Source organism: Drosophila kikkawai, chromosome 3R, assembly GCF_030179895.1.
Source record: "Drosophila kikkawai strain 14028-0561.14 chromosome 3R, DkikHiC1v2, whole genome shotgun sequence".
NCBI lineage: Eukaryota > Metazoa > Arthropoda > Insecta > Diptera > Drosophilidae > Drosophila > Drosophila kikkawai.
Window position 1 is genome coordinate 35,500,553 of NC_091731.1, and position 23,326 is coordinate 35,523,878.

Here is a 23,326-nt window from a genome sequence, read left to right on the forward strand (position 1 = left end):
CTCGATATCGATACATCTTCGTTCTTCTTCTTCAGCAGCACACGTGCTGGCTGTTTGCGTTTTGTTTTTTTCGCAGATTATTCTTCGTAATTTGCGAAAATGCGCATCGAAACGTGTTATTTTTGCTCCAGCAAGATATACCCTGGCCACGGGGTGAACTTCGTGCGTAATGATTGCAAGGTGAGAGCAACTTACTCCGAAATTAAGCCAGGACTTGGATGTTTATTTTGATTTCCTGTGTATCCGTAGATCTTCAAGTTCTGTCGGGGCAAGTGCCACAAGGCCTTCAAGCGAAAGAAGAACCCCCGCAAGGTCGGCTGGACCAAGGCGCACCGCAAGGCCGCCGGCAAGGAGCTGGCCATCGACTCCAGCTTTGAGTTTGAGAAGCGCCGCAACGTGCCCATCAAATACAGCCGCGAGACCTGGCAGAAGGCGCTGGTGGCCATCAAGCGCGTGACGGAGATCAAGGAGCGTCGCACCAACCACTTTGTGATGGAACGCCTCCGCAAGGGCCGCGAGATGGAGATCCATATGGATGTCAAGGATGTGCAGCGCAACATGTCCCTCATCCGTTCGCCGGCCGCTGGCCTCAGGGAGCGACGCGCCAAGGAGGCGGCCGAGGAAGCTGCCCTCATGGAGGAGGAGGACCTGCCCGAGGAGAAGATCACCTACGTGGATGCGCGCGAACTCGAGAAGAGGCTCGAGGAGGGAATGGGAATCGAGGATCTGGAGATGTTAGAAGCCTAAGGACTCGTACACTGATTTTAGTTTTAGGACGCTTGCTATATAAAATACACAACATAACAATAAAAACCCCGTGGTACATAAAAGTTGAAAGCGTTGCCTTTATTTCTGGACCTCACTTGTCCACCGCCTCGCCGGGTTGCTTCTGCTCCGGTGACTCCAGATTGATGGTCACGGGTCCGTCGTTCTCTATGTGCACCTGCATGTAGGCTCCGAATTTGCCATCTGTGGGAGGGAACCGGATTAAGCGCTGGAGGAGAAGCCTGACAGTCAGACCCACCTTTAATCTTGCTGCTGTCGTAGGACTGCCCCAGGCGCTCTAGGAATTGATTGTACAGTTGCTGGGCCTCCTCGCCCTTCATGGCCGCCGAGAAATCCGGCTTGTTACCCTTCAGCCGGTGGTATAGTGTGAACTGCGACACGCACAGAATCTCCAGGCTCAAGTCCTTGACGGACTTTTGCCAGCGCTTGCCCTCCTCTTCGAATAAACGCAGGGCCAGGATCTTGCGTACCCTAAAAGGGGTATAGTGGTGTCAAAGACGATGTGGTTGTGGTTGTTTTTGGCAGGAATTACCTACAGGTAGTCGACATCTGTGGCGGTATCGCTGGCCTTTATGCCCACCAGCACGCACAGGCCTGGCCCAATGGAGGACACCAGCTCATCTAGCACTAGGAGAAGGGTTTGTCAGCTTTTCAATTGGTGTTATCCTTTTGATCCAGACATACCCGTCACTTTGGCGGCCCTAACCCTTTGTATAACCGCCCGCATTGCCCGATATTTCTATATATTCCGAACTTCAGTCGGTTCAGTGCTGGAAACTAACCCGAAATCAGTGCTGGAAACCCCCGAGAAATTCAAACTCGAGCGGTTCGTGTAAATAAACATATAACAGGTATAATTTGATATAAAAATCGGCAACATTGAGATAATACAAATACAATCAATATAATATAATTTGGTTAGTGGGGAGAGTCTTTGAGCTCGAGGGGTGGAATACTAGCTGGCCCTTTGGAAAGATTAAAATTGTATCTAATTGTTAAATTCTAAGTTAAAAAAGATTTCCTATTCTAGCCCAGACAGAGAGTATATAGGAGGCGTTCCAATCGAAGGCTTTGATAAAGCAACCTAGTTTCATCTCAATTTGATTGAGCTTGGACAGGCTTCTTGAGAGATATCTATTAATCGCCCTATCACAGCCTGTGGCTACCTCTGATTTTTAAAACTAATTGTAAGTGGGTATTGCCCGAGGGGTTACGTTATCACAGAGGCGTGGGCGGTGCCACTGAGCTGGAGCTTCATCTCGCACAGCTTCTTGATGTGCACCTGGCCGGTGAGTTCCGCCTGCCGCAGGATTCTCCGGATGTCCATCAGGCGCTCGTGCTTGTTGGCTAAAAGATAGGCGGACTTGAGCTGTCCGATGTAAATGTAGGAGGAAATGCGAAGCTCCACACTGCCGATGCGATTGATAAGCCGGTCCAGCGTGTGCTTCGTCTCGGGGGCATTGCTGTGCACGGCGGAATTGATGGCAATGGAGAGGATCTCATCGGACTCCGCAGAGATACCGCCGCCATTGTTGCTGCCAATACAGTCTAGGAGGCGTTCCACCTCAGCCAGACGCTGATTACGGGCCAGGTATTTGGCAGTGGCACCAAACACCTTGATGGTGGCCAACTTGTAGTCCTGGATTATACTGGAAATATATGGAGGATATATCATGATCAAGGGCTTAACACAAACCTTTAGTTTACCCGTAGGCCAGTCCAAATCCCTCGTCTATGTTTTTGCCGCAAAGCAGAACCAGAATGGACAGTTGGATGCGATCTGCGGGACCTTCAAACAGCGTGGGCAGGGTGCCTCGATTGGACTCTAGACGGATCTTCAAGGAGAACTCCGCTTGGTAAAGTTTACTAAGTCCTATCAACCTTTTCCTCTTACCTGCTTCAGCGTTTGGATGGTTCTTAGCGGCTCATCCGGCGACTGTTCCCTCTCGCATTTCGCCAGAAACTTGGCCACCTCCAGCTGCCGCCTTATGGTGTTGATGTGTCCATTCAAAGCCCTCGCATCCATTTGCATGGCAAAGCAGGCACCTCTCACGCTGGCTGCACTTGCTCCACTGCCACGCCTTCCCTGCTGCTGCTGTTGCTGTCGCTGCAGGTGCTCCCACTCGGCTAGATCCAGCTCCCCCTGTAGGTGCATGTGTGCCGAGACCAAGTGCTGGGCATTGGCCTGCATCTTCTGGAAGTTCTCGCAGTTCAAAGCGTAGAACTTCACGCACGTCATGCTGGCCCTGATGGGATCCTTGAGCAGAAGCTGGAGCTGGTAGAGGGAGTTGAGTTGCTGCTGCTGCTCTAGGTGGCGGCAGGTCTGCAACAGCGGCAGACGCCACGAGCTGAGCTGCGGATCATCCAGCTGCTGCAGTTCGTCTACTAGAAGTGGCAAGCTGCCGCCTTGCAGCTGTGGCTGAAAGATGTGCTGAATGAAGAGATCCGCGTCCAGCTGCTGGAGCTGCCAATAGCGCAGGGCTGCGCGCAGCTCCTCGCGCCGCATCAGGAAGGTCAGGATGTCGCCGTGGCTGCCGTAGGTGAGGACATAGTGCAGGGACTCCTCGAAACCTCGCTCCTGGCGACGTCCCTCCTCGCTGGGTGGTATCTGTCCGCCGTAATTTCCCTTGGCTATATTCCTGATGCCGGCCAAAGCGTTCATCACATTTAGAGCCGGCTCCTGGAGCGGTCGCTGCTGGACATAGGGTTCGCGGCGTCGCGAAAACAGTGAGGCTAGAGAGGAATTCGAGCTGCGGATGAGCGAGGCCCGGTGCAGGGTCTCCGGCTGGGGCTGTGCCTGTGGCATTGAGGCAATCAGCAGGAGAATTTCCTGAAGCAAAGCAGGACCCCTTTGTGGTCGCTTCTTTGGCAGGGTGGGGCAGCTCTCGGTGGCCGAGGTAGTGCCTCCAAAAATGGACTTGTAGATGCTGCTGTTCATCTGCTCGTTGGAGAGCCGCGTCATGCAGTGGGCAAACTTCTCGCGGGCTGCCTCGTAGCAACCAGCTCGCAGGCAGGCCAGGCCATGGGCAGCCATCACCCCAGTGGTGGCGAAGCCAAACTTGAGATGCACCTCCAAAGCCAAAGTCCAGTGCTCAGCCTCCACCAAGGCATCGGCCAGCTTGCGCAGATTGTGGTTGTTCAGGGGTCCGGCTGGTATCAGTGACTCACAGCCCTGCTGGACCACAGCCATGACGATCTCCGAGTGCTCGCGAATGTTTTCAAACTCGCCAGGAGCACCGCGAACCTTAATTTTAGAAATTTCCCAGGAAAATAATATATTTAAAGTCCAAAAAAGTACTCACCTTTGCGGCAAAGGCCAGGCAGTTGATCATTTTGGCCACCAGGCCATAGTCCACCTCCGGATTCGGCATGATGAGCTTCTCCAGCTTGCGGCAGTGAAAGAGCAACAGCTCCACGCAGCTCCTCTGCTCTACGTGATGCCGGAGTATAGACAAGCTGAGGGCCACACTGGGAGCGTGCTCGTAGCTGAACTCCTCGCGCAGGAGTTTGTCATGGGTGATGATCCCGCTGAGACGCCACTTGCAGACTTCGCCGCCATTCGTAGAGGAGCCCGATCCGGAGACAGTGCTTCTGTCGCTGGAGACACCATCTCCCTGGTCTTTCGGAGCCGAGCTGCTGGCGCAATCATTACAAATCCTCACCTCCAGTTCGTCGTACAGCTCTGGGATGCGCATGCGATGGGTGGAGCAGGCATAGCACACCACCCGTCCGCAGCGACGGCAGTGATGGCGACGCATCAGCATGGTAAAGGCAGCCCGGCGACAGCACATGCAGTGAGTGGCCTCCTCGTCCCGTGTCCATTGCTGGCGGTTGGGAGCCTGCTTGGGCATTACGAAGGCGCCGCAAAGGGAATCCAGCGAGTTCTGGACATCCGTGCCCAGGGAACTGGGCTCGGAGTCGGCCCTCAGATTGGCCACATGGTAGTCCAAGGCCTTGCTGGCGTAAATCCGTAAAAGCAGATCCAAGCACTCCTGGCCCACGAAGTGATCCTGCTGGTAGGAGTTGAAGTTCAGCAGGATGAAGGCTTCCGAAGTGGTCTGTCCCAGTTGGAAGCGCACTTTAGACGCAGATCCTCCGCCTGCTCCAGGCGATGAAGTGGCCTGAATGTCGTAGACATGACCGCGCTTCTCGAAGCAGTAGGGACAAGGACCCAGAGGTTTCTCCTTCAGCAACTTCCTGCGAGCTGCCTCCAGGAGCTTGCCCAGAAGCTCGAAGCGGGCATTCATGACCAGCTGCTCCACAATCAGCAGAGGATGACGGAGTAGCTTCCAAAACTGCAATCGCTCCGGAGCTGCCATTTGCCGGAGCAGCTCCAACGAGAGCTGATAGTTCCTGTACAGCCTTGGATCACGGGCATGACCCTCCAGGTAATCAATTACCCACTGCAGCAGCGGCAGCGACCTCAACTTGTCCTTGTGCGTGTCGAGAAAGTTCACCAGGCAGCTGGGTGGAAACATCTCCACAATGCCCAGCAGGTTCTCGTCCACTTCCTCGCCATCCCTGAGTTCCAAGAGAGCATCTAGCAGGGTGAGAAGGCACACCCGTTGCTGGCCCGCCGACCCGGCCAGGTAGACCACGCGGCTCCACTCGAGGCACAAGCCAAAGCGACGCCGTTGGAGCAACTGCTCAAAGATCACGTTGGGCGTATGGCGGCCAAAGTCATAGGCCTGCGGCCAGCTCTCGAACTGGAGCAGAGCCGAGACTTTGGCGTAGATGTTTATGTCCGAGAGAGTGTGCTCCAGCTGGGAGCGCAGCAGAGGCGGGATCTCCTTGGCGGCCCTGTGATGCTGCACTGTCCTTTCGATGAGCTCCTTGGCCAGCTGGCTGCTGGAGATGCGGGTAAAGTGCTCCTTCAGCAGGCTGGCACGCAAGCCAAGGTCAGTCATGTGCACCACCAGCTGGATGTGGCGAGGATCCTGCTTGATGAGGTCAGCAATCAGGCGGTTGATTCTGGTCTTGAGTTGCTCTTGAGATTCTGAAAAAAACAGAGGATGAAGCAAGAAATTTAAGGAACCCCAAGGGGTCTCCACTCACCTGATTGATTACCCATGCCCAGCAGCAGGATCTGCAGCAGCAGCTCCCTATCAGGCACTACCTTCTCCAGGCTAGCACTGTCCAACTTGTAGGTATTCAAGGCGGCCAGCACTCGATTATCTTCGTATATGCTGGCCAGGCACTCCACCTCCGGCAGCAGCATCACATGCCCCAGACAGGAGAAGTCCAAGCCTACCTGGCTCTCCGGCAGACTGCCCATTTGCACTGCCTGCAGGATCTGGGCCAGCAGCTGGTTGTGCTGGGCTATGTAGTTGTGGATGGATTCCTGCTTTTGTGGCGACACTACCCGAGGTGTTTTCCTAGTAAGAGTCATGCCTTCTTCACCCAACTGGGGACATATATTCAAGGCAATCACATGGACGAGATTCAGGTGAAGTGCGGTAACACTCGACTCAATCTCTAGCGGGGTGATTCCACACTCATAGATCAGCTCTCCTATGACTTCGTAGGGATCGTTTCTGAGGAGCTGCGTGTTGTGATACTCCAGATGGGGATCTCTGAGCTGCAGGAGGCGTGCTAACTGCTGGACATAGCTGCAGAAGCGGGCATAGTAGTTCCAACGCGATCGAAACTGCTGAAAGTGTCCGGCATTACCCCTTAGCTCCTGACCATGGGAGTACTCTCCAGGCTCCCGGTTGTATACAGTTTGAAAAGCAGCCTCCCGCTGAAGCTGCATGGCCAAAACCGAAGGCCTAAGAGGATAGCTGTGCCGGGAGAGCAGCTCATTCAGAGCAGGCTGCTGGCCAGATCGTTCCAAGAGACGCATGCACTCGCACAGGTTTTGTAGGAGATTCATGGCTCCAATCTCTGTGGAGTTGGAGCTGGAGATGGCCTCGTCGCCAGTTACCTTGAGCTGCTGCTGACGACGGATAACTAAGAGAAGATTGCTGGTAATCTCCCGGTTGAAGCCTAGGTTGACAATAAGATCGCAAATAATCAAAGCGTTTAAGTTGCGCTCTTCGAATTGTTGAAGGAAACCCGACTGATGCCGCAGGATGAGCGCCTTTAGCTCGGGATTCTGCTGCAGGCGTTGAGCCTGGGCAAAGTTGTCAACCACGCTGATGATCTTGGACAGCTCAAAGCCCTTGGCTGCCACGCCCTTGATCTGTTCCACGGTGGTCTCTTCCGAGTTTGGGTGTCGCGCCTCTAAATCCTGATAGTTGGCATAAATAGAGGCCAGCTTTTGCTTGACCAGCTGCTGCTGCTCCATGAACTGAAGCTCCCGACTAAGCTGGCTCTGTTCAAGGTGAAAGGTCTGCCAGGACAAAGAGCAATTCTAATAGGAAAAAAAAAAGGATTTAAGGGTTATGGAAACTCACCTCGATGATCTGCTTGACATCATTGAAATTCTTAAGAGCCAGCGCCATGATAGCCAGTTGCTCTGGCGTGCTGAGCATCTTGGGAATAATGGAACGCTCGCCGGGATAGGTAACACAGGAGTTTTTTCTGCCCTGGCCAGAGAGTAACTGCGCCCGGGCACGGTACTGCTCCATGGTGAGTCCTCCGTCTGCGGGTGTCTTTGAAACGGCTGCCCCACTGAAACTAACCGCCCTTCGTTGCTTACGGGCCTTCCTCCTGCTCAGGCTGGAGGCATGGTTGCTGCGTTCGCGGCTCTCGTCATCGCTGGAGGCCTTCTCCTTGGCCGTGCTGTGCAGTTGCACCAACTGCAGCAGCTGTTCCGGTTCCAGGAGGCAGCCGAGCGAAGGTGCCGAAGTCACCAAAGACTGATCGATCTTGTTGAGGACTCCCAATTTGCACAAAGCCTCACTAATGGCATCCACGAGGCGCTGGAATCTCTGGTGATGCTGGGCGGCACACTTGTAATCTTGGGAGTGCAGCTTTTTGGTGACAAAAGCTCGGAGGAAGGTGAAGAGGGCCTGCAGCGATGGCGAGCGGCAAATGAAGCCATAACGCGTCCGCTGACTGTGACTGGCGGCTGGTCGCTGTGGTTTCGTGACATCATCATCCACATACTGTTCGTCATCATCCTCTTCCTCGTCATCGTGTTGATCTTCTCTCCTCTTCTGAGGGTTCTGCTCCAACTGCTCCCAGCGCAGAAAGACCAAAAGGAATATGTCCTCTAGAAGGGAGCACAATGTGCCCAGCTGGTGTAGCTGCCTCATCTGTCCGGAAAGCTGCATCAACCTGGCCTTGGTCGACTGCTCGCCCTGATCCAGAATCATTTCATAGACATGACAGAGCGCGGTGTAGTAGCTGAGGATCTCCGTCTCCTGCTGATGGAGACACCTCAGCGAAGGAGTCTGAAGCTGCCATTTATAAGTGTCCGTCAGCAGGCTGAGCAGCTCCTGGTGCTCGCACCGTATGCCGTAGTCATGGATCAGAGTGAGCACGCCCGGCGCCCTTAGCAGGGCCTCCACTTTGAGGGTTTTGCTCGCCTCCCGCGGTTGCAGAAAATCGAGCATAGTAGACAGGCGCTGGAAGTCGGCGTAGAAGAACTTGTGCACTTCTTGCAGCTCCTCGGGCACTGCACTCGGGTCAAACTCCTTCAGACACTTGTCAAGGCATCCCAGCTCATCTAGGGTCTGGGTACCCAAAGAAAACTCATTGGCTAGGCGCAGGATAAGCAAGGTATTCCTTAGCGTGCGATCCTGGAAGCACTCAAAATCCTTTAACTGCTGGCACATGGTGGCCACAAAGTGCTCCTGGTGGCCAAGGGCTAGCCACAGCACAAACTCTCGGGTGGGTGGCGTCGCCTTACTGCATTGCCTCCGCATGGTTAGCTGCTTTTCGTGGAGCACATCCTCCAGCAAATGGCCCTCGCCACGGGCCATTAGAGCCAGCAATATATGCTCTTTGCTGGCTGACTCACTGGCCAGGCGCGTCATTAGCTTCTGGCGAAGCGTGGCCGCCTCCAAAATGTTGTCGGGAAAGTTGGCCAGCAAACAAAGGGAGCTCGACGATGAGACATCGCCCTCGGCTAGAAGCTGTTGCAGTACGGCGGCTATGATTTGTCCAATGTGCAGCTTGGAGTGGACCTGCAGGAGTTGCAGCAGCTGCAGGGCGGGATAGGGTGAGGTCTGGAGAATGGCTTGCAGGGCAGTCTGATGGGTTTGCACGGGACCCTTGGCCTTGCCATGAAGCCACTGTATAAAGGCCTGAAGGAAGGGTATTAATAACTAGGCAGGGGGTTAGAGATCTTCCAAATACTGACCTCAAAAGTCTGCCGCTGATCCGTGGACAGCAAGTCCAGTAGTTGGCACTGATTCAGCTCCTGTAACTCGGCCATTGTGGGTCACCTGTTGCTCTGTCTCGGGAGTCCAACTTTCTGTACTCTGCTCTTCTAGAGTCGCTGGTTCATTGTTCGTTGATTGCCGATTTCGCCTATATATCTCGATGCGGGCTGGCTTTTTGTTTTCGCTTTTGTTCAGGCGGCCCCTGCGCTCCGCTGAGCAGCTGTTCGGGCTTCAGACTTCCACGGGCGAGCGGCGGGCGATAAGAAACACCCACATATTATCTGCGACCAGGGATTCGAATCTTGGAAACATATAATAACAAAGCAACTAGAGCTGCAAGACCTTCGATATTGCTATCGATAGGTCGATTTTATCAGCTGCGAGGTTATCCGTTTCAAAGAAGCCGCGTAATTAAACAACGTAATCAAAAACGCAATAAAAAACGTAATCTTCTGACCGAACTGATCTTTAATTGCATTTTACTTTCAGGAAAATTAAGAATTTGATTCAATAAAGTGTATTCTTTGGAAGCAATAGAAACCTACTAAGCAATTGCATTATCGATTGTTCGATATTAAATTTTTATATTTTTAAACATCCCAGCTCTAGGAATAAGTGAAAAGGCGGGAAGTTTAACTAGTTTTCTCATTCAAAATTAATAATAAAGAGTATATTCGTTTACATTAATCTATTAAAATTATTTTTGAGTGTAAAAAGTTGAAACGAAAATAGGGAAAAACCATTAAACATTAACCCAAAATTGAAAACACCTTAAACTGTTTTTAAAACACGTTAGTTTCACACTTTAATATGCAATAGTTTAGTTCAGCAAGTACATTGAAATACATAGCGATACATGGCATTACCTAAAGATATAACATACACGCGCTCACACATCGCACAGATACTTAGACGGGATGCATTACTGACTCAACGCAAACCAATTCAACTAGAAATACAATCAATTTCCTTTACTATCACAAAAGTCGTCGCAACTCAGGAAAGGAGGGAGGTTGGTGGTGGTAGGAGGGACGGAGGAATCGAACTAACTAAATTGAAATAAGCGAATCGATTTTGCAGCGACTGGCGAAATTTTCTACAGCTTGCCAATTTTGGGTTGTCTCGAACTTCATTCTTGTTTACACATTTTAGTAGATTGTCTTTCTGCTTGAAAATTCATAATGTCACCTACACAACAATTACCTTTCATTCGCTAATTTCTAGTTTTTGCTTCATTTCGTTTGCATAATTTATAATTCTCAATTTGTTTGTAACTCTCGATTATGTAGATTTGGTTTGCTAATACATGTAGGTCTAGATTATATATGATACTTAGGGTAAGACTAGGTTAGGGACACTTTTTCCATGATTTTACTACTCATTGTAACATAAGTTGAACAATAAAATGGATGTAGTTGAATTAAATTACTTATTAGTAAGGGAAATAATATATTTTAATGTTAAAATAACACGAGTTAAAAACTATTCTCACATTTTAACTAAATAATTAAAATAAATACAAATTTTGAGGGTTTAAAAATAGACCCACAATTACAATAAATATTTTTAATGTTTAGAAAAAGTGTCATATCTTCGATGAACCGAAGTAGAAAGTTTTCATTCTTCTTAAATCTAATTAGACAACATTTCGTTTCAACTTTATGTGTTTTTCCAAGCATAGCTGCACATTCTCTAATTTTTTGTTTGACTGTCATATGTATATCGTTACGTATATCTTCTGTTTAGTTGGACAAACAACACTTATATATGGATAGTATAGGTTGGGGGACAGCACTATCCCCAGCAGAACACAACTTAAGTTTAATTTTTAAATTCCCTATCGTTGCTTAAATGGAAATGTACACACGTATACGTAATAAACACACATTGAGTATTGCTTAGCTCGAAGGATTTTACTAGCTAGATGCTTGCTTGCGTTGCCTTTGCTTTTCTTTGCTGTTTCCCGGCTTTGTTTTTGCTGCCTTGTCTCTTGGTTTAACGACGATTCACTCGAGTATTAAATATCACTTATAGGGGCATTGTTCCATATCGAAAAGAGGGGGGGCATCATCGACAACGGTATCAGAATCCGCATCCGTCCGGTCTAGACGTAGTAGGCGTTGTAGGGATTTCGCTTCTCCAGACAGGGCAGCACACACTCCAGCGTATTGCGGAATGCCTCGCGGAAGTCCCGATTAAAGTAGGCATATATAAGCGGATTCAGTGTCGAGTTGAAGTAGCCGATCCAGAAGAGCACCACTACCAGAACATCGGGGCAGGGGCAGGCGGGGCCGCACAACGATGTGATGACATACCTGGCAGAGAGTGTGTAAGTGAGAACCGAGTCACATGGGGATGAGCCGTCGCACAGCCGCTTGTGGACTTCGGATTACGGATTACGGGCTACGAACTACGGACTACCGACTACGGACCACCACTTACCACAGGAAGAAGGGCAGCCAGCAGAGCAGAAAGACGCCCATGATGATGCCCAGGGTGCGGGCGGCCTTGTGCTCGGCCTTCCATCCTTTGGCCGGACGAACGGAGCCGCCTGTGGAGGGGCAGATAAAGAGTTTAGGACAGCGCAATGAAGGAAGGCAATTGGCTGATTAAGTTCAATTCGATTCGGTTCGATTCGATTCGCCTCGGCCGCCACCCATTCTTTGGGACACTGACCAGAGTCAAGTTCTGGCTAAGCCATAGCAGTAGACAGTTTTCTAGTTCTTCTGTTCTTGTGGGTGTCTATGTGGTTACACTCGGAAAAAATGCAGAGACAGTGCTTTAAATATGCGTTACAGTAATGTGAATTGCTTCAGTTTGTAATTCTTCAATATTTTTTGACTAAAGAAATTATAGTTTTCTATTTTAGAAAAATTATTAACCTATTTTTCTATTTTTTCCGAGTGTAAAATGCTAAAAAATACAGATTATGTTCATTTTATTGTGAGAGAAAGTTGCGTATACGCCGTGTGGGTGACGGGTCGTGTCCCGGTATGTTTAACTTTGACATTAGTAATGCTGTTGCTGTATTGCTGTGTTGTGCGAGTATCGAGAACCATCCAGTACCGCCTCCCCCTTGGCCCACAGCCCAAGTAACTGTCATTAAACTGCTGGAAAGGCCAACATGTGTTGTGTCTTCGTGCACGGGTGTGTGTGTGTGTGTGCGGCAAAAGTAATAAAAACGAGGCAAACAATTGAAAATATTTACACAGGACACTTGTTATCACAAAGACATACAATGCCCCGCATTAAATCGGTCACACTGGGAACAAAAATCTTGGAATTTGGTTTCCAATTTTAAATAGTACACTTGAACACTAGAAATTCATTGGAAATACTATTTCTTTATGCTTTTATCATAAGTTGCTTATGTTTCTTGGTTTAGTATTTATTTTTAAATTAAAAACAATTCATTAAAATTTAAAATAAAGGAGTTTGCATTTTTCCATGAGAACATGGCATTCAGGTATATTTTTTAATTTGAATTTTTTTTCAAAAATAATTTTTATATTCGACTTTTTTATATCCAAATTTTCAATTTTTTGAGTGCACCAATCCACCCGCACAAACATAAACATAAACATCACTCGAAACGTGGGGCAGTGCGGGGGTCAGGAAGGAAAACAAATCAGACGGACGGCACTGAGCAACAGGAGGAAGCGGCGGACAGCCCCCATCCTTGGAGGCCATCCGCTGATGGATGCCCGAATGGGGGGGATGGCCAGAACCAGGTGAAATCATAATGCAAAAACGAATGGCAAAGTGGAGGAGCAATAAAGCAAAGCAAACGCACGTGCAAACGGAAGCAATTATGTACAGCTTGAGAGCGGAGCGAGTAGGAGAGCGGAGCGAGCATGAGGCATGTGAGGTGGGCGGCAGGTGGGCGGCGGGGCAGTTTATAGGCGTGGGCGGTGTGTGTGTACGACCCTCCGGATTTACTGGCCTAACCTGGTTAGTAGGGTATCGAGATAAGAAGGTGCCAATAACTGGCATATCTCTGGGGATTTACCCATCAGGTTAAGTCAAGTGGTGAGGTTGAAAAAAAATAAAGGAAGGTTCTTGGTTTCAGTTTTCATTAGTTGATATTTTTAAAAGACTAAAAAAATATTCTTGGCTGCTTTTAGTCGAGAAATTACTTTATTTATTATTTATTTTAACGAGCTAACTGCTTTATTTGTATCGTTTAATATATGTATATTACTCCAATTTTATATATTATTAAAATATTATGAACTGTAAAATATGTACAGAAAACTGAGATATATTTTCCTGACAGACAAAGCTTAAAGGGACTTAGCAAAGGTGATCTTGAAGGGATATGGGAGATGTCAATGATGTATTTAATGGAAATATATACAGATGCATATAGAAATTCAACATGATCCTGGGTAGATACGAAATAAAAGTTTACAGATGAGGGAGCCAGGTGCATTCTGGACATGATTGACATTGGCTAGCAGTTGGTGAAGCCTGAATGTGAGAAGGTGGTGGAATTATGAGGCAGGTGCTGCAGAGGAGAGAAAGCTGAGGCGGAAAGTGAAAGAGGGACAGAGAGAGCGGGAGTGAGGATGGAGGGGGATACGACAAGACTCACCGGTTGCACCACAGTGACTGCATCCGGTCTCGAAGCGGCGCTTCCGGTTCTTGCTCTGCTGCCAACATGCCGTTACCGCCGCCCTGCGATTGTGCCAAAAGCGAGTGGACCTGGACCGCGAACCCTGGCCAAGATCCGGAGCTGTGGCGTGACTACTACGTTTACTACTAGCACTTGGACTTGCGCTTGCACTGGCACTAGCACTTGGTGGAACTTTGGTGGTTTCAGTGGTGGTGCCGGCGTTTGCGTTGGTTGTGGTGGTGTTGGTGGTGCTGATGTCGGCGCCGCAGAGCGGACACTTGGGCAACGGACTGGACACCGGGGCGAAGGTGATGCCGCGGGGCCGCTGCTCAATGATCTCCGCCTCCTCCTCATCCACAAAGATGCAGATGCCGCCGCGTCGGATCAGCGAGGATTTATTGGAAAATTCGTGCTCTGCCATTTTTCGGGATTTTTATTTATTGTTTTTTAGTTTTGTTTGGAGTTGGTTTGGAGTAGAAGTATTTGTTTTTGTTTTGGTTGGGCATAATTTTGGTGATTTGATTTTACATATATACACATAGAACACACAACGAAATGCCGTGGAAGAGATAGGAGAAAGAGAGATAAGAGAGAGACAGATAGAGACGAGAGTACAGTACAGTGGATAACAGTAGTTCACAGGACACTCTTTTCTCAGGAACACAAAGAATTATCACATGCACTGGAGTCACTCCTTCCATGCACCGGCAAACGCTAAGGATCGGGTGAATATTAGGTAAGGGTAGGATACTTTAATGGGGTCGGTCCAGTCCCGTCTGCTTTTCGTTTGCAGGTGCAACTAGCTAAAAGTTAGCACTAATCTATAGAAAGCTGATCTAAGATACTCTTTCAAAGCATTATAATTTTACATCTCAAATGAAGGGTTCTGTGAAAGATAATATAGACTTAAGATGAGTAACGCTATTTGAGAGCGTAGAAAGCGAGAGCTACCTAGAGTATCCGGCGTTACTCATCTTATAGTTTATATTATCTTTGGTTCAATACTCATAAATAAATAATAACTGCATTTAAGAAATTCTGAATATTTTGTGAAGAAAATAACACTTAAAGGTTATAAATTAAGGATATTTTTAGTGGCCTTTTAAAGTTACATATTAAAATGGAAAATCTTTAGAAAATACCACGAATTTCCCAAACGCAGAGGCTATTTATTTCTAAGAGATACCTGTTCTCTACGCAATATGTTAGTATCTATACACATTATCCTTGCTACTCACTTGCTGAACTCGTGGACACACGGCCCATGGGAATGTAGCTGCGACTGTCGCTGTTCTCCTGCGAAAAGTTTATGACGTTCACGTCATAGGTCACCACGGAAGCCTGTCGCTTGCGCACCGTCTGGATGCCATCGTAGCCAGCCAGGATGCTGCAGCGCTGTCGCGCTCCTCCGCCACCCCCTCCATTTCCGCCGGAAACGCTCACGTCCGCATCGCCGTTGCTATCTCTGCGCTTGAACAGCGGCGACGTGACATCCTTGTGCTCGTCGGAACCGGCCTCCACGGGCGACAGCGTGGAATCGAGTATGATCTCCGGCTTGGGCGAGGGCATTTGGGGATTTGGCTGTGACGGCACTGGGACGGGCATTGGAACGGGTACTGGCAGAGTGGTCACCACATCCAGGGACACGGTGGAGGTGTCGCTGGGCGTATAACCGGGTCCGGCGGCATGCGGCGGCGGCGACAGGAAGTACACATTGATGGACGCCGGCTGCCCGTTGCTATTGGCGTTGGAGTCAATGGCTGATCCGCTGCCTGTGGTCTGCGGAGCCGGCGTATTCGGTGGGGACATTAGGTAGTTTGCGCACACCTGGTCGCTGAGCGTGCTCAGGCGCTGGGGAGCACCGGCCGGCCGTCCCAGCGGAAAGCTGAGCGACCGGAAGATCTCCGCTAGCTCCGAGCTGCTGGCAATGAGCAAGCCACTCGGCTCCGGCAGTTCCGGCGGCGAAAGCGACGGCGGCGGCGTGGCCGGCTGCTGGGGGGACTCCCCGAAGCAGTCCGCCAGCTGGGCCAGTTCGTCGTCGCTGCGCCGCGGCCGGAGCTGGGAGTCCGGGGTCTTCACCTCGCTGAAGTCAATCAACTGGACGCCGTCGCTGAACTGCTGGATCACGCTGGCGCCGTTCTGCTCGCTGAGCACATTGATGTCCAGCAGGATGTCCGGCTTATTAGGCGTGGAGTCCGTGTCACTGTGCTGCCGCTGGCGTCGCTCAAGTTTGCGTTCCTTACCGCCGCCGCATCCGTTGTAGCTGTGCGACAGCTTCCGGTTCCGTGCGCGCCGGAAAAAGCTGGAGCCCTCGGAATTGGCCTGGTGTCGTTTCCGCTCCAGGGCAAAGCACTCGGCACTGGAGCGCTTCGTCTTGGCCAGCAGCGAGAGGATGTTGAAACCCTTCTCCTTGCCGGCGGGCAGCGTCTGCTCCTTGCTGGCAGCTCTGGACTCGCTGATGGTGCGCAGGAACTCCGAGTCGCTGGCCGCATACGGTTTCCGTCCACAGGCCGCTGCTCCGGCTTTGAGGCGAATGAAGTCCGTCTCGCTGAGTGCGGCATACTTGCCGCCTCCTGGGCCACTGATAATGGTGCCGCCCGTCTGCCGCTTGAAGTACAGGTAGTTGTCCTCAATGAGCCGCTTTAGCTCCTTGTTATCCTCAGCCAGCGGCAGGTGGGTGTCGTACAGGTCGGTGCCCTCGCTCTCGTCGCTGTTGAGCCCGAAGACGCGGTAGGCCTGGGACTCCGGCTCCGGTTCGCTGTTCCCGCTGCCGCTGGTCAGGCTGAGCTGCTGCTGCGGCGCCGTGGGATGTAAAGGATGCGGCTCTTCCACATCCTTAACGAGCAGCTTGCCCTCTGTCCATATCTGCGGGTTGAACAGCGGCACTGGTGGCTGCAGCTGGTTGTGTGAAGGCTGGAGCTGCTGCTGCAAGGCCATCATCGAGGGAGCGCTGTCCGTGTGCGTGACCTTCTCATATCGCTCCTGCTCCAGGTCACGGAGATCGATACTGCTCCGGCTGAGACGGCGTGGCGGTGGCGAAGGGACGCGCAGTTCATCGCACTCGTCCCTGTCGTCGTCCTCATCGGTGGCCGGCTGCAGCATGTCCTGTGGGCATACACGCGACAGGGAATAAGTCGTGCGTTGGCAGGACCACAAAGAAAAGTTTCCCTCCTTCTTATCTTCTCTAGAAAAAAGGATACAAGACTCACCTCCAAGTTGCTCAGCGCACTCTGGGTCTCCTCCCGCGCGGAGTGCACATTCAGATCGCAGTCGCTGGGATGCAGATAGCTCAGGTTGGTGGGCTGCTGGGTGTGCCCCATGTGGACGCTGTTCAACAGGATATTAGAGCTGGTGCGGCTCAAAGCCTTGCGCTGTCGAATGGCCTCCCTGGAAAAGGGAGAGAAAAAGACCCGGGGGCGGCGGCAATTAAGCAAGCCATCAACATCGGCCGGATGGGGGGTCAAACCAGCCACATCCTTTCTGGGCCACTCACTTAAAGATGCGCCAGTACATCACCAGCATCACGATGCCGGGTATCCAAAAGCTGACCGAGCTGGAGATGAGGGCGTAGGCCTTATTGACCACAAACGAGCACTGGTCCGGGTGGAGGGACACCTCCCTTAGATGCTCCTCGGTGGTGTACCAGCCCAGGAAGATGGGCGTGAACGAGATGAGGGCGGGCAGGATCCACACGTTGGCGAGCATAAAACAGACCGTTTTGTGTGTCATATTCAGGGGATACTCCAGTGGACGCACTATGGCGTAGTATCTGTCAAAAGGGGAAGGGAGGTCAACTTTATTAATGGAAATGAATTGCGGACAGGGCCAGCCGCAAAAGGTGGCAGCTGGTTGTATGCTTCAGCAGGAGGATGAGGAGGAGGAAACGGGGCTCCTGGCACTATAATTGATGGCCAGCAGAATAATCACATTTTCTTATAAATTTTTCCAGGCAGGAAAATCAAGTTATAAAACCATAAAAAGGAGAGAGTATTTAATTAGTGTATAAGTAGCGCTATTATTGAAAACAAGAAAGGAAATTAACTTTGGAAAGCCGAAATTTGTGTACCCTTTTAGTTTGCCAAAGGATCTTGGCATTGAATCAAAAATCGATCAATAAAATTCAATTCGGAAAGCTCTGATATATTAAAATAGTATCGAAATATCGTTGGAGATTGCTTAGATTTTTACTTTATTGGCAGAAATCTGAATACAATGATTAATATGCGTATTCTAATGAGTACCTCTGCCGTCCTTAGTAATTTCCATCATTAATTTTCTAATTTCGATTGCTGCTGATATTATATATATAATTTCCTTTGTTTCTGCGGCCACAGAACAAGGTGAGCGAAACACAAATTAATTAAAACAGACAAAGGGGCCCCCAGTGATGGCCATTGGCCATTGGCCATTGTTGGTCAGCAGCTGTTGGCCTGCCTTCCAAGTTGGGATATCGCCCAATTAACGGCTTGCGGGGATCGGAGATGGGGGGCAGGAGAGCAGGGGCGGACCGAGTATAACACGCCCAAATCATTTGGGCCGCATTCATCATACGGGCGGGGCCTAATGTTTGCTTTTGATGTGCGCGCCTTTCACGGTAATTAATTGTTTCTACTTCGCCCTGGCATTGAAAGTGATTTCGGGCAGCTGGGCAAGATTAATGGTCCTTCTGGATTTAAAGAGATCCAACTTAAAACCGTTCAATGTAGTCTTGTCATACCTGTCCACCGATATACAGCATAGATGCAGGATGCTCGCCGTGGAAAAGTAAACATCCAGGCTGTTGTACACGTTGCACATGAACGGCCCGAACATCCATTTGCCGCCGGACAGCTCCACGGAGGCGTTGAACGTCATCGCACAGAGGGCCACCAGCATGTCGGCCATGGCCAGCGACACGACAAAGTAATTGGTTATCACCCTGCGAACGAAACAATAGCGCCGGAATTAGTGGGTTTTACATGCGAGATGTGTGTTATGTTTGGCATTGTTACGGCTAACCAACCAACTCGTGTGTGGAGTGACCAAGCCGAAATGGAATGGAATCTGTTGGGTAAACACACAAAGCTTTGCTCTGCTTTCCATTGCCATTTCCGCTCAGGTCACCTGCATGCAGCAATTTCCTTGGCTGTCACAAGTCAGTCGACCGCCCAGGAGGCGGCTGCCATCTTTAGCCAAAAAGTCTTGGTCAAAAAAAAAGGTATTATCTAGTTTCTAAGATAAGTGTTGTCAAAAAGGAGAACTTATATTTTAATGTAAAACATTAAATTGCACTCATATTGTACTAAAATAATCAAAGGCTTGAGCTAAACAGCGAAATGCCTTGCTTTTTATTATTAAAAATAAAATCTTTCTTCCTTAAAATTTTGAGTTTAATTAAGGAAACCTTTGCCTCTTGCCTTTAATTTAAAACTCATAATTTAACAGACTCCTACAGACTCTTCCTTAAACCTTTTTATAGACATGTCCTTGCTTCATCCCTGTACATTTAATATATTATCTTAACGAGATCCTATATGGCAAACCAGTTACGTTTTATAATATTGCAATAAGCGATAATCTGAGCACTTTAAGCTTATTTTTTTAGTAGCGCGATAAACTCTTTAATCAGAGCCTCCCCCTCGAACGCATAAACGTTGCGCAACATTAAGCGTGGGCGGGGCGGAGAAGGCGTGGCAGGGCGAGACTCGAGCCCAGCGCTGAATGGTATGCTACACTTATTTGCACTGCACTCTAGGGCGTCCTGTCATCGCGACGCTACAGCATGCTGTCATGGCTGCAGCGATGGGCTTGCGTCCCTGTGTGTGTCGCATTTAACTTCGTTTTGCGCTTTATTATTCCACTTGTCGCTCATTTAAATTACATTTATTACGCTGGCACAAAGAGGTTGCCAGCGTGTTTTCTTGTGTTTGGCAACTGCATTGTTGTGAGCCGCGCTCGCGGCAATGACCGTCAATTAAGCCCAGGTGACTGAGATGGTGCAGTGACGCCCACGTTGGGTAACAAAAAATTCCATAAAACATTCCATAAAATGCCAAGCTAGAAAAAACTGAATTAAATAAACAAGGCTTAAATAAATTCTCTTTGTGGTATTTACAAATATTTTTTCAACGTATTTATTACAAATATTGTGCCATAAATAAATACCTGAAACAAATTTATACTAAAGGATAATAAACACATTTTTAATTATATTTATAAAGTGCAAAAACCATGTATATTTTGCAGACCAAAAAATATTTCATTCTGGCTACGAAATACCTTAATGGGCAACCCCGAGGAAAGCAGTAATTGAATATAAAGACTTACCGCAGCTTTCGATTGCGCTGGACTGAAATGATGACCAATGCATTGCCCAGGACCGCGGCCAGGATAATTGACGAGAAAATGAATCCTTTCAGCAACAGCAGTGACATATCCAGCCAGCTCTCCTCCGGCTCTTGGCCGGGATCGATGATGATGTTGGTGGCATTGCCCGTTGTGTTTGCTAGGAGCTCGAAGGGTGACTCCGAGGACGAGGCGGAGGAGGAGGAGAAGTAATCAAAGGACGAGGACGAGGTGGCTGTTAACGATAGCGAAGTCAACGAGGCATCTACAAATTGTGGGGTTATAGGCAGACTCGTTGTTGATGTTGTGGCAGCAGTAGAAGCAGTCGCAGAAGCAGCAGATGTTGCAGTTGTGGCAAGAGTGGTGGCGGGATGCAGGAGGTGACTACTGTTGCCAGTGGCTAAAGCTGATGTTGAAGCTGATGCTAATGCTGATGTCGATGTTAATGTGGATGTTGTAGTTGTGACGCTACCTGCCACGAATGTTGCAATCGATTTGCTCAGGCTGCCGGAGGCTGCTGTTGCTGTTGCTGCTGTGGTTGCTCCTGTTCCTGCTGCAGGCAATGTCATTGTCGTGGCCAGAAGGAGGTCAGTAACTTTGGCCTCTGACATGTCTTCAATTTTCCCCGTCACTTGAGACAACGCGTCCTGATTAAAGCTTCCCGTTCCCAGCCATCATTACGCGGGACTTATCTATGGCCCGATGCTGTGCGTAAGTTAAAACGCGAGTACGCGTAATTGCAATCTGCAATGCAAACAAGCCCGCGAAAGTTCGTCCTCATCCTGGCTGTGGCTCCTGCTCCGGCTCCTCCGTGGTGTTTCGAGTGTTTGCTCAAAGCTCCGACTGGGCTCCACTCCATTTCCCAATCCTCCGCAGGTTGCTTTTCCCTCTAGTCTGCTCTCGAATTTCCTGAATTGCAGGCGAACGACGAGATGTCGGCGACACGGGAACTGCAAATGAATAAATAAATAATTTATGAAATAATCGAAGAGCGTGAGGCTGTGAAACTGCATGAGATTGGCAAAATGAGACTGTGAACTGCGAACTGTTGCGCCCGTGGGGCTTTTATGTCCATGTACACATATATACAAAATTCAGGGGCCATAAACCCCATTTTGACTGGCATATTGATTTGCCGGAAGAACGGCTCACCCGGAGACCTGTCATTTGTCTGTCCGCCGTTTCAACTTTTCCCGCACTACATTAAAACATATAAAAAGAATAAATATAACAGAAATACGTTGCGTATACGCAATGTGTGCGCTCGACATGGAATGCATTCTCTGCGAAAACTCAACGCATCTGCATTTCTATATCCCCACAGCTGCCAAGTGCTGACACTTGTGGGTACATACTACATATACAGACAAGTTGTTGCTTTAAAAGTGGGATTAAAGCGAGCTTTACTTCGCATCTAGGGGAAAAGTTTTTTTAGTTGCGTTCACATTATGTTTTCAGCAAAATCTGGTATATTCCTCTGTCTTCAGTGCTGGTTTTAAGTAAAACAAAAGATTTACTCATAATCTTTTGAATTATTTTAAGTCAAGGGGGCTTTGGCAACTCAATTTGACCGTAAAAAAGCTAGCACATCATCTCGGAAAAACTAAAAACAAGCTTCAGGTTTAGCCAGCAGCAGCTCGCACATTGAGTTGAATTTGAAATGTCCTTGGCAGAATATATAATTTGCTGGCTACAAGTTTTTATTCAACTCGTGTAACGAAAGCTGTTGCGTACACTGGGAAAACAATAATATAATTAATATATAAATTATTAAGGACAATTTTTGTTGTGTTTTTTGGAGGGATTAAGATTAATTGAAGAAAGATAGCAGCTTTTTTTTTGATTATAGTATACTTGTACGACATTTATTGCTTGCTTTCCTCTGTGTATTCAATAGTTTTAAGGATATGAAATATATATAAATCAACCTTGCAGAGTCGATTACATCGCAGCTCCTTGCTTTGTCCTTCGACTGTCGAGATTCTACTTGATTGCCCAGTCCAACCAGAGACAATCGGGTCGAGATTGGCAACTAAATGTTTTAATGTTCTTGGCTAAAAACCACATGATGGGGCTCTCCTTTCTCCACTTCGTGGCTTATAAATTTAATGCGCCATTATTTATCGGTCGCAAAGGTCCTTCGCCGCACTCGCACACCATTTGGCTTAATTATTGCCATCGCGCGTTGGCCTGGGTAAAAACTCCGCAAAGTCGTTGCCCTTCCTGGCCCTCAGGTTGCGGGGGCTCTTCACTCCCTATATCCGTCCTAAGCGCAAACGTCAACAGAGCTCGCGGTCCCTGGGTCAACGGCAAGTGCGCCGGAGGACTCTGGCAGGAATCCCAAAGAATCATGCTCAAGTGGGGGCGGGGTGTAAAGTGCAAACTTCAAAGTGCCGCGCGCACAGGACACGACTAATTCAATTAAATCCCTTCGCTCAGCCCAAAGGAAGCCTCGGCCAAAAGGGCACACACCGTGTCCTGTGTGTGGGCGTTCGCTGCCTCGCTATTTGAGGGCTTAACTCCTCCGGAGCTTTGGCAAGCTGATAAAGTGAGCAAGGCAAATAATTGATCCAGTGACTAATTCGAAAGGCAAACACTAAGGCCAACTTATGGGAGGTTCTCCAGTAGGCCTTCCTACTTCCAACTAAAACAGTTTATTAATTTGAGCTTTTAACCGATGAAAATTGCAACATTTTCAGCTCAAAGTGGAATTTCAAAATGAAAATGTATCTCCATTTATAATTGCTAATTTTAGGAACTGCAGTTGGCAGTCCAATTAGTGACTCCACATAATCTGGTTGACCGGTCTAATCCTGCTTTAATTTTTTTCTAAAAATAAATAGCACTTTTGTGACCTTATTTCTGTGTATTTTGTATTTTTCAAGGATACATTTTTCAACACTTGGCAAATAGATAAATCCCTCAGGGTCCGTCAGGCGGCAAAAGAGGTTGCTTGCCCCACATTGAGTTACTAAATAAATAACTGCCAGCTGGGGGTCGTCAGGTCGGAGGTCGTGGATAGTCGGGCTTCGTACGAGTGCTGGCCATGTTTGTGTAAATTAGTGGCACAAATAAATACTCGACCAGCAGCTCTGCAGTTGCAGGGACCAGTTGCATGAACCAGAGAACCGAGAAAAAACCATCCAATTGATGGATGGCTGATGTCCGTAGTCTGATGCCTGGTTTCGAGTTTAGTTAATTGAAAATCCTGGAGATTTGCAGCCCTGCTGTTATTGAAACCCATTGTGAAAGGCAACTGCTAAATCAGTTCCGACCCGGGCAGCCTTGTTGACCCATCGACAATCTGAATTTAAATGCCTGCTGACAGGCT

The 23,326-nt window shown here is 49.0% G+C and overlaps 4 protein-coding genes across 9 annotated transcripts in view; 1 reads left to right on the forward strand and 3 right to left on the reverse strand.

Moving 5' to 3' along the window:
* The first annotated feature begins 13 nt into the window (after positions 1–13).
* Positions 14–830, forward strand: RpL24-like (ribosomal protein L24-like). The gene is made up of 2 exons (XM_017182356.3): positions 14–180; positions 250–830. The coding sequence occupies exons 1-2, from the start codon at positions 100–102 to the stop codon at positions 745–747; spliced, it is 579 nt and encodes a 192-aa protein (XP_017037845.1). The 5' UTR covers positions 14–99; the 3' UTR covers positions 748–830.
* Positions 826–1,622, reverse strand: Dtd (D-aminoacyl-tRNA deacylase). 3 transcript variants are annotated; one of them, XM_017182357.3, is made up of 4 exons: positions 1,471–1,622; positions 1,323–1,413; positions 1,025–1,257; positions 826–969 (listed from the first exon to the last, which is right to left on the reverse strand). In XM_017182357.3, exons 1-4 carry the CDS (start codon positions 1,511–1,513, stop codon positions 860–862), a joined length of 477 nt encoding a protein of 158 aa, XP_017037846.1. In that variant the 5' UTR covers positions 1,514–1,622; the 3' UTR covers positions 826–859. The 3 variants fall into 3 exon arrangements, with proteins under 3 accessions (XP_017037846.1, XP_017037847.1, XP_017037848.1); XM_017182358.3 differs by having other exon boundaries at positions 1,319–1,413; positions 1,471–1,610; XM_017182359.2 differs by lacking the exon at positions 826–969 and having other exon boundaries at positions 1,121–1,257; positions 1,319–1,413.
* Positions 1,614–9,370, reverse strand: Sptz (zinc finger FYVE-type containing 26 spastizin). The gene is made up of 7 exons (XM_017182404.2): positions 9,035–9,370; positions 7,182–8,978; positions 5,842–7,117; positions 4,089–5,782; positions 2,681–4,030; positions 2,494–2,621; positions 1,614–2,435 (listed from the first exon to the last, which is right to left on the reverse strand). The coding sequence occupies exons 1-7, from the start codon at positions 9,107–9,109 to the stop codon at positions 1,997–1,999; spliced, it is 6,759 nt and encodes a 2,252-aa protein (XP_017037893.1). The 5' UTR covers positions 9,110–9,370; the 3' UTR covers positions 1,614–1,996.
* A 532-nt stretch (positions 9,371–9,902) lies between these two features.
* The window catches only part of Octbeta3R (Octopamine beta3 receptor), a 37,389-nt gene continuing 23,965 nt past the window's right edge, over positions 9,903–23,326 (reverse strand). For 3 of the 4 annotated variants that reach the window (XM_070286576.1, XM_017182445.3, XM_017182446.3), the window contains 8 exons: positions 19,978–20,945; positions 18,389–18,589; positions 17,165–17,440; positions 16,881–17,058; positions 14,910–16,776; positions 13,651–14,085; positions 11,499–11,607; positions 9,906–11,371 (listed from right to left, as the gene is read on the reverse strand). In XM_070286576.1, the coding sequence (XP_070142677.1) occupies positions 11,161–11,371; positions 11,499–11,607; positions 13,651–14,085; positions 14,910–16,776; positions 16,881–17,058; positions 17,165–17,440; positions 18,389–18,589; positions 19,978–20,606 (3,906 nt within the window). In that variant the 5' untranslated portion in view covers positions 20,607–20,945 and the 3' untranslated portion in view covers positions 9,906–11,160. Of the gene's footprint in view, positions 11,372–11,498; positions 11,608–13,650; positions 14,086–14,909; positions 16,777–16,880; positions 17,059–17,164; positions 17,441–18,388; positions 18,590–19,977; positions 20,946–23,326 lie in introns of all 4 variants that reach the window. The other variant, XM_017182447.3, reaches the window with a different exon arrangement.

Excerpts from the sequence above, each read along its gene's own strand:
- RpL24-like (XM_017182356.3), top strand. The coding sequence starts at position 100 with ATGCGCATCGAAACGTGTTATTTTTGCTCCAGCAAGATATACCCTGGC. Across the intron at positions 181-249 it reads TCGTGCGTAATGATTGCAAG|ATCTTCAAGTTCTGTCGGGG; the intron begins GTGAGAGCAACT and ends GTGTATCCGTAG.
- Dtd (XM_017182357.3), bottom strand. The coding sequence starts at position 1,513 with ATGCGGGCGGTTATACAAAGGGTTAGGGCCGCCAAAGTGACGG. Across the intron at positions 1,414-1,470 it reads TAGGGCCGCCAAAGTGACGG|TGCTAGATGAGCTGGTGTCC; the intron begins GTATGTCTGGAT and ends CCCTTCTCCTAG. Across the intron at positions 1,258-1,322 it reads GCCACAGATGTCGACTACCT|GGTACGCAAGATCCTGGCCC; the intron begins GTAGGTAATTCC and ends TACCCCTTTTAG.
- Sptz (XM_017182404.2), bottom strand. The coding sequence starts at position 9,109 with ATGGCCGAGTTACAGGAGCTGAATCAGTGCCAACTACTGGACTTGCTG. Across the intron at positions 8,979-9,034 it reads ATCAGCGGCAGACTTTTGAG|GCCTTTATACAGTGGCTTCA; the intron begins GTCAGTATTTGG and ends CCCTTCCTTCAG. Across the intron at positions 5,783-5,841 it reads GGGCATGGGTAATCAATCAG|AATCTCAAGAGCAACTCAAG; the intron begins GTGAGTGGAGAC and ends TGTTTTTTTCAG.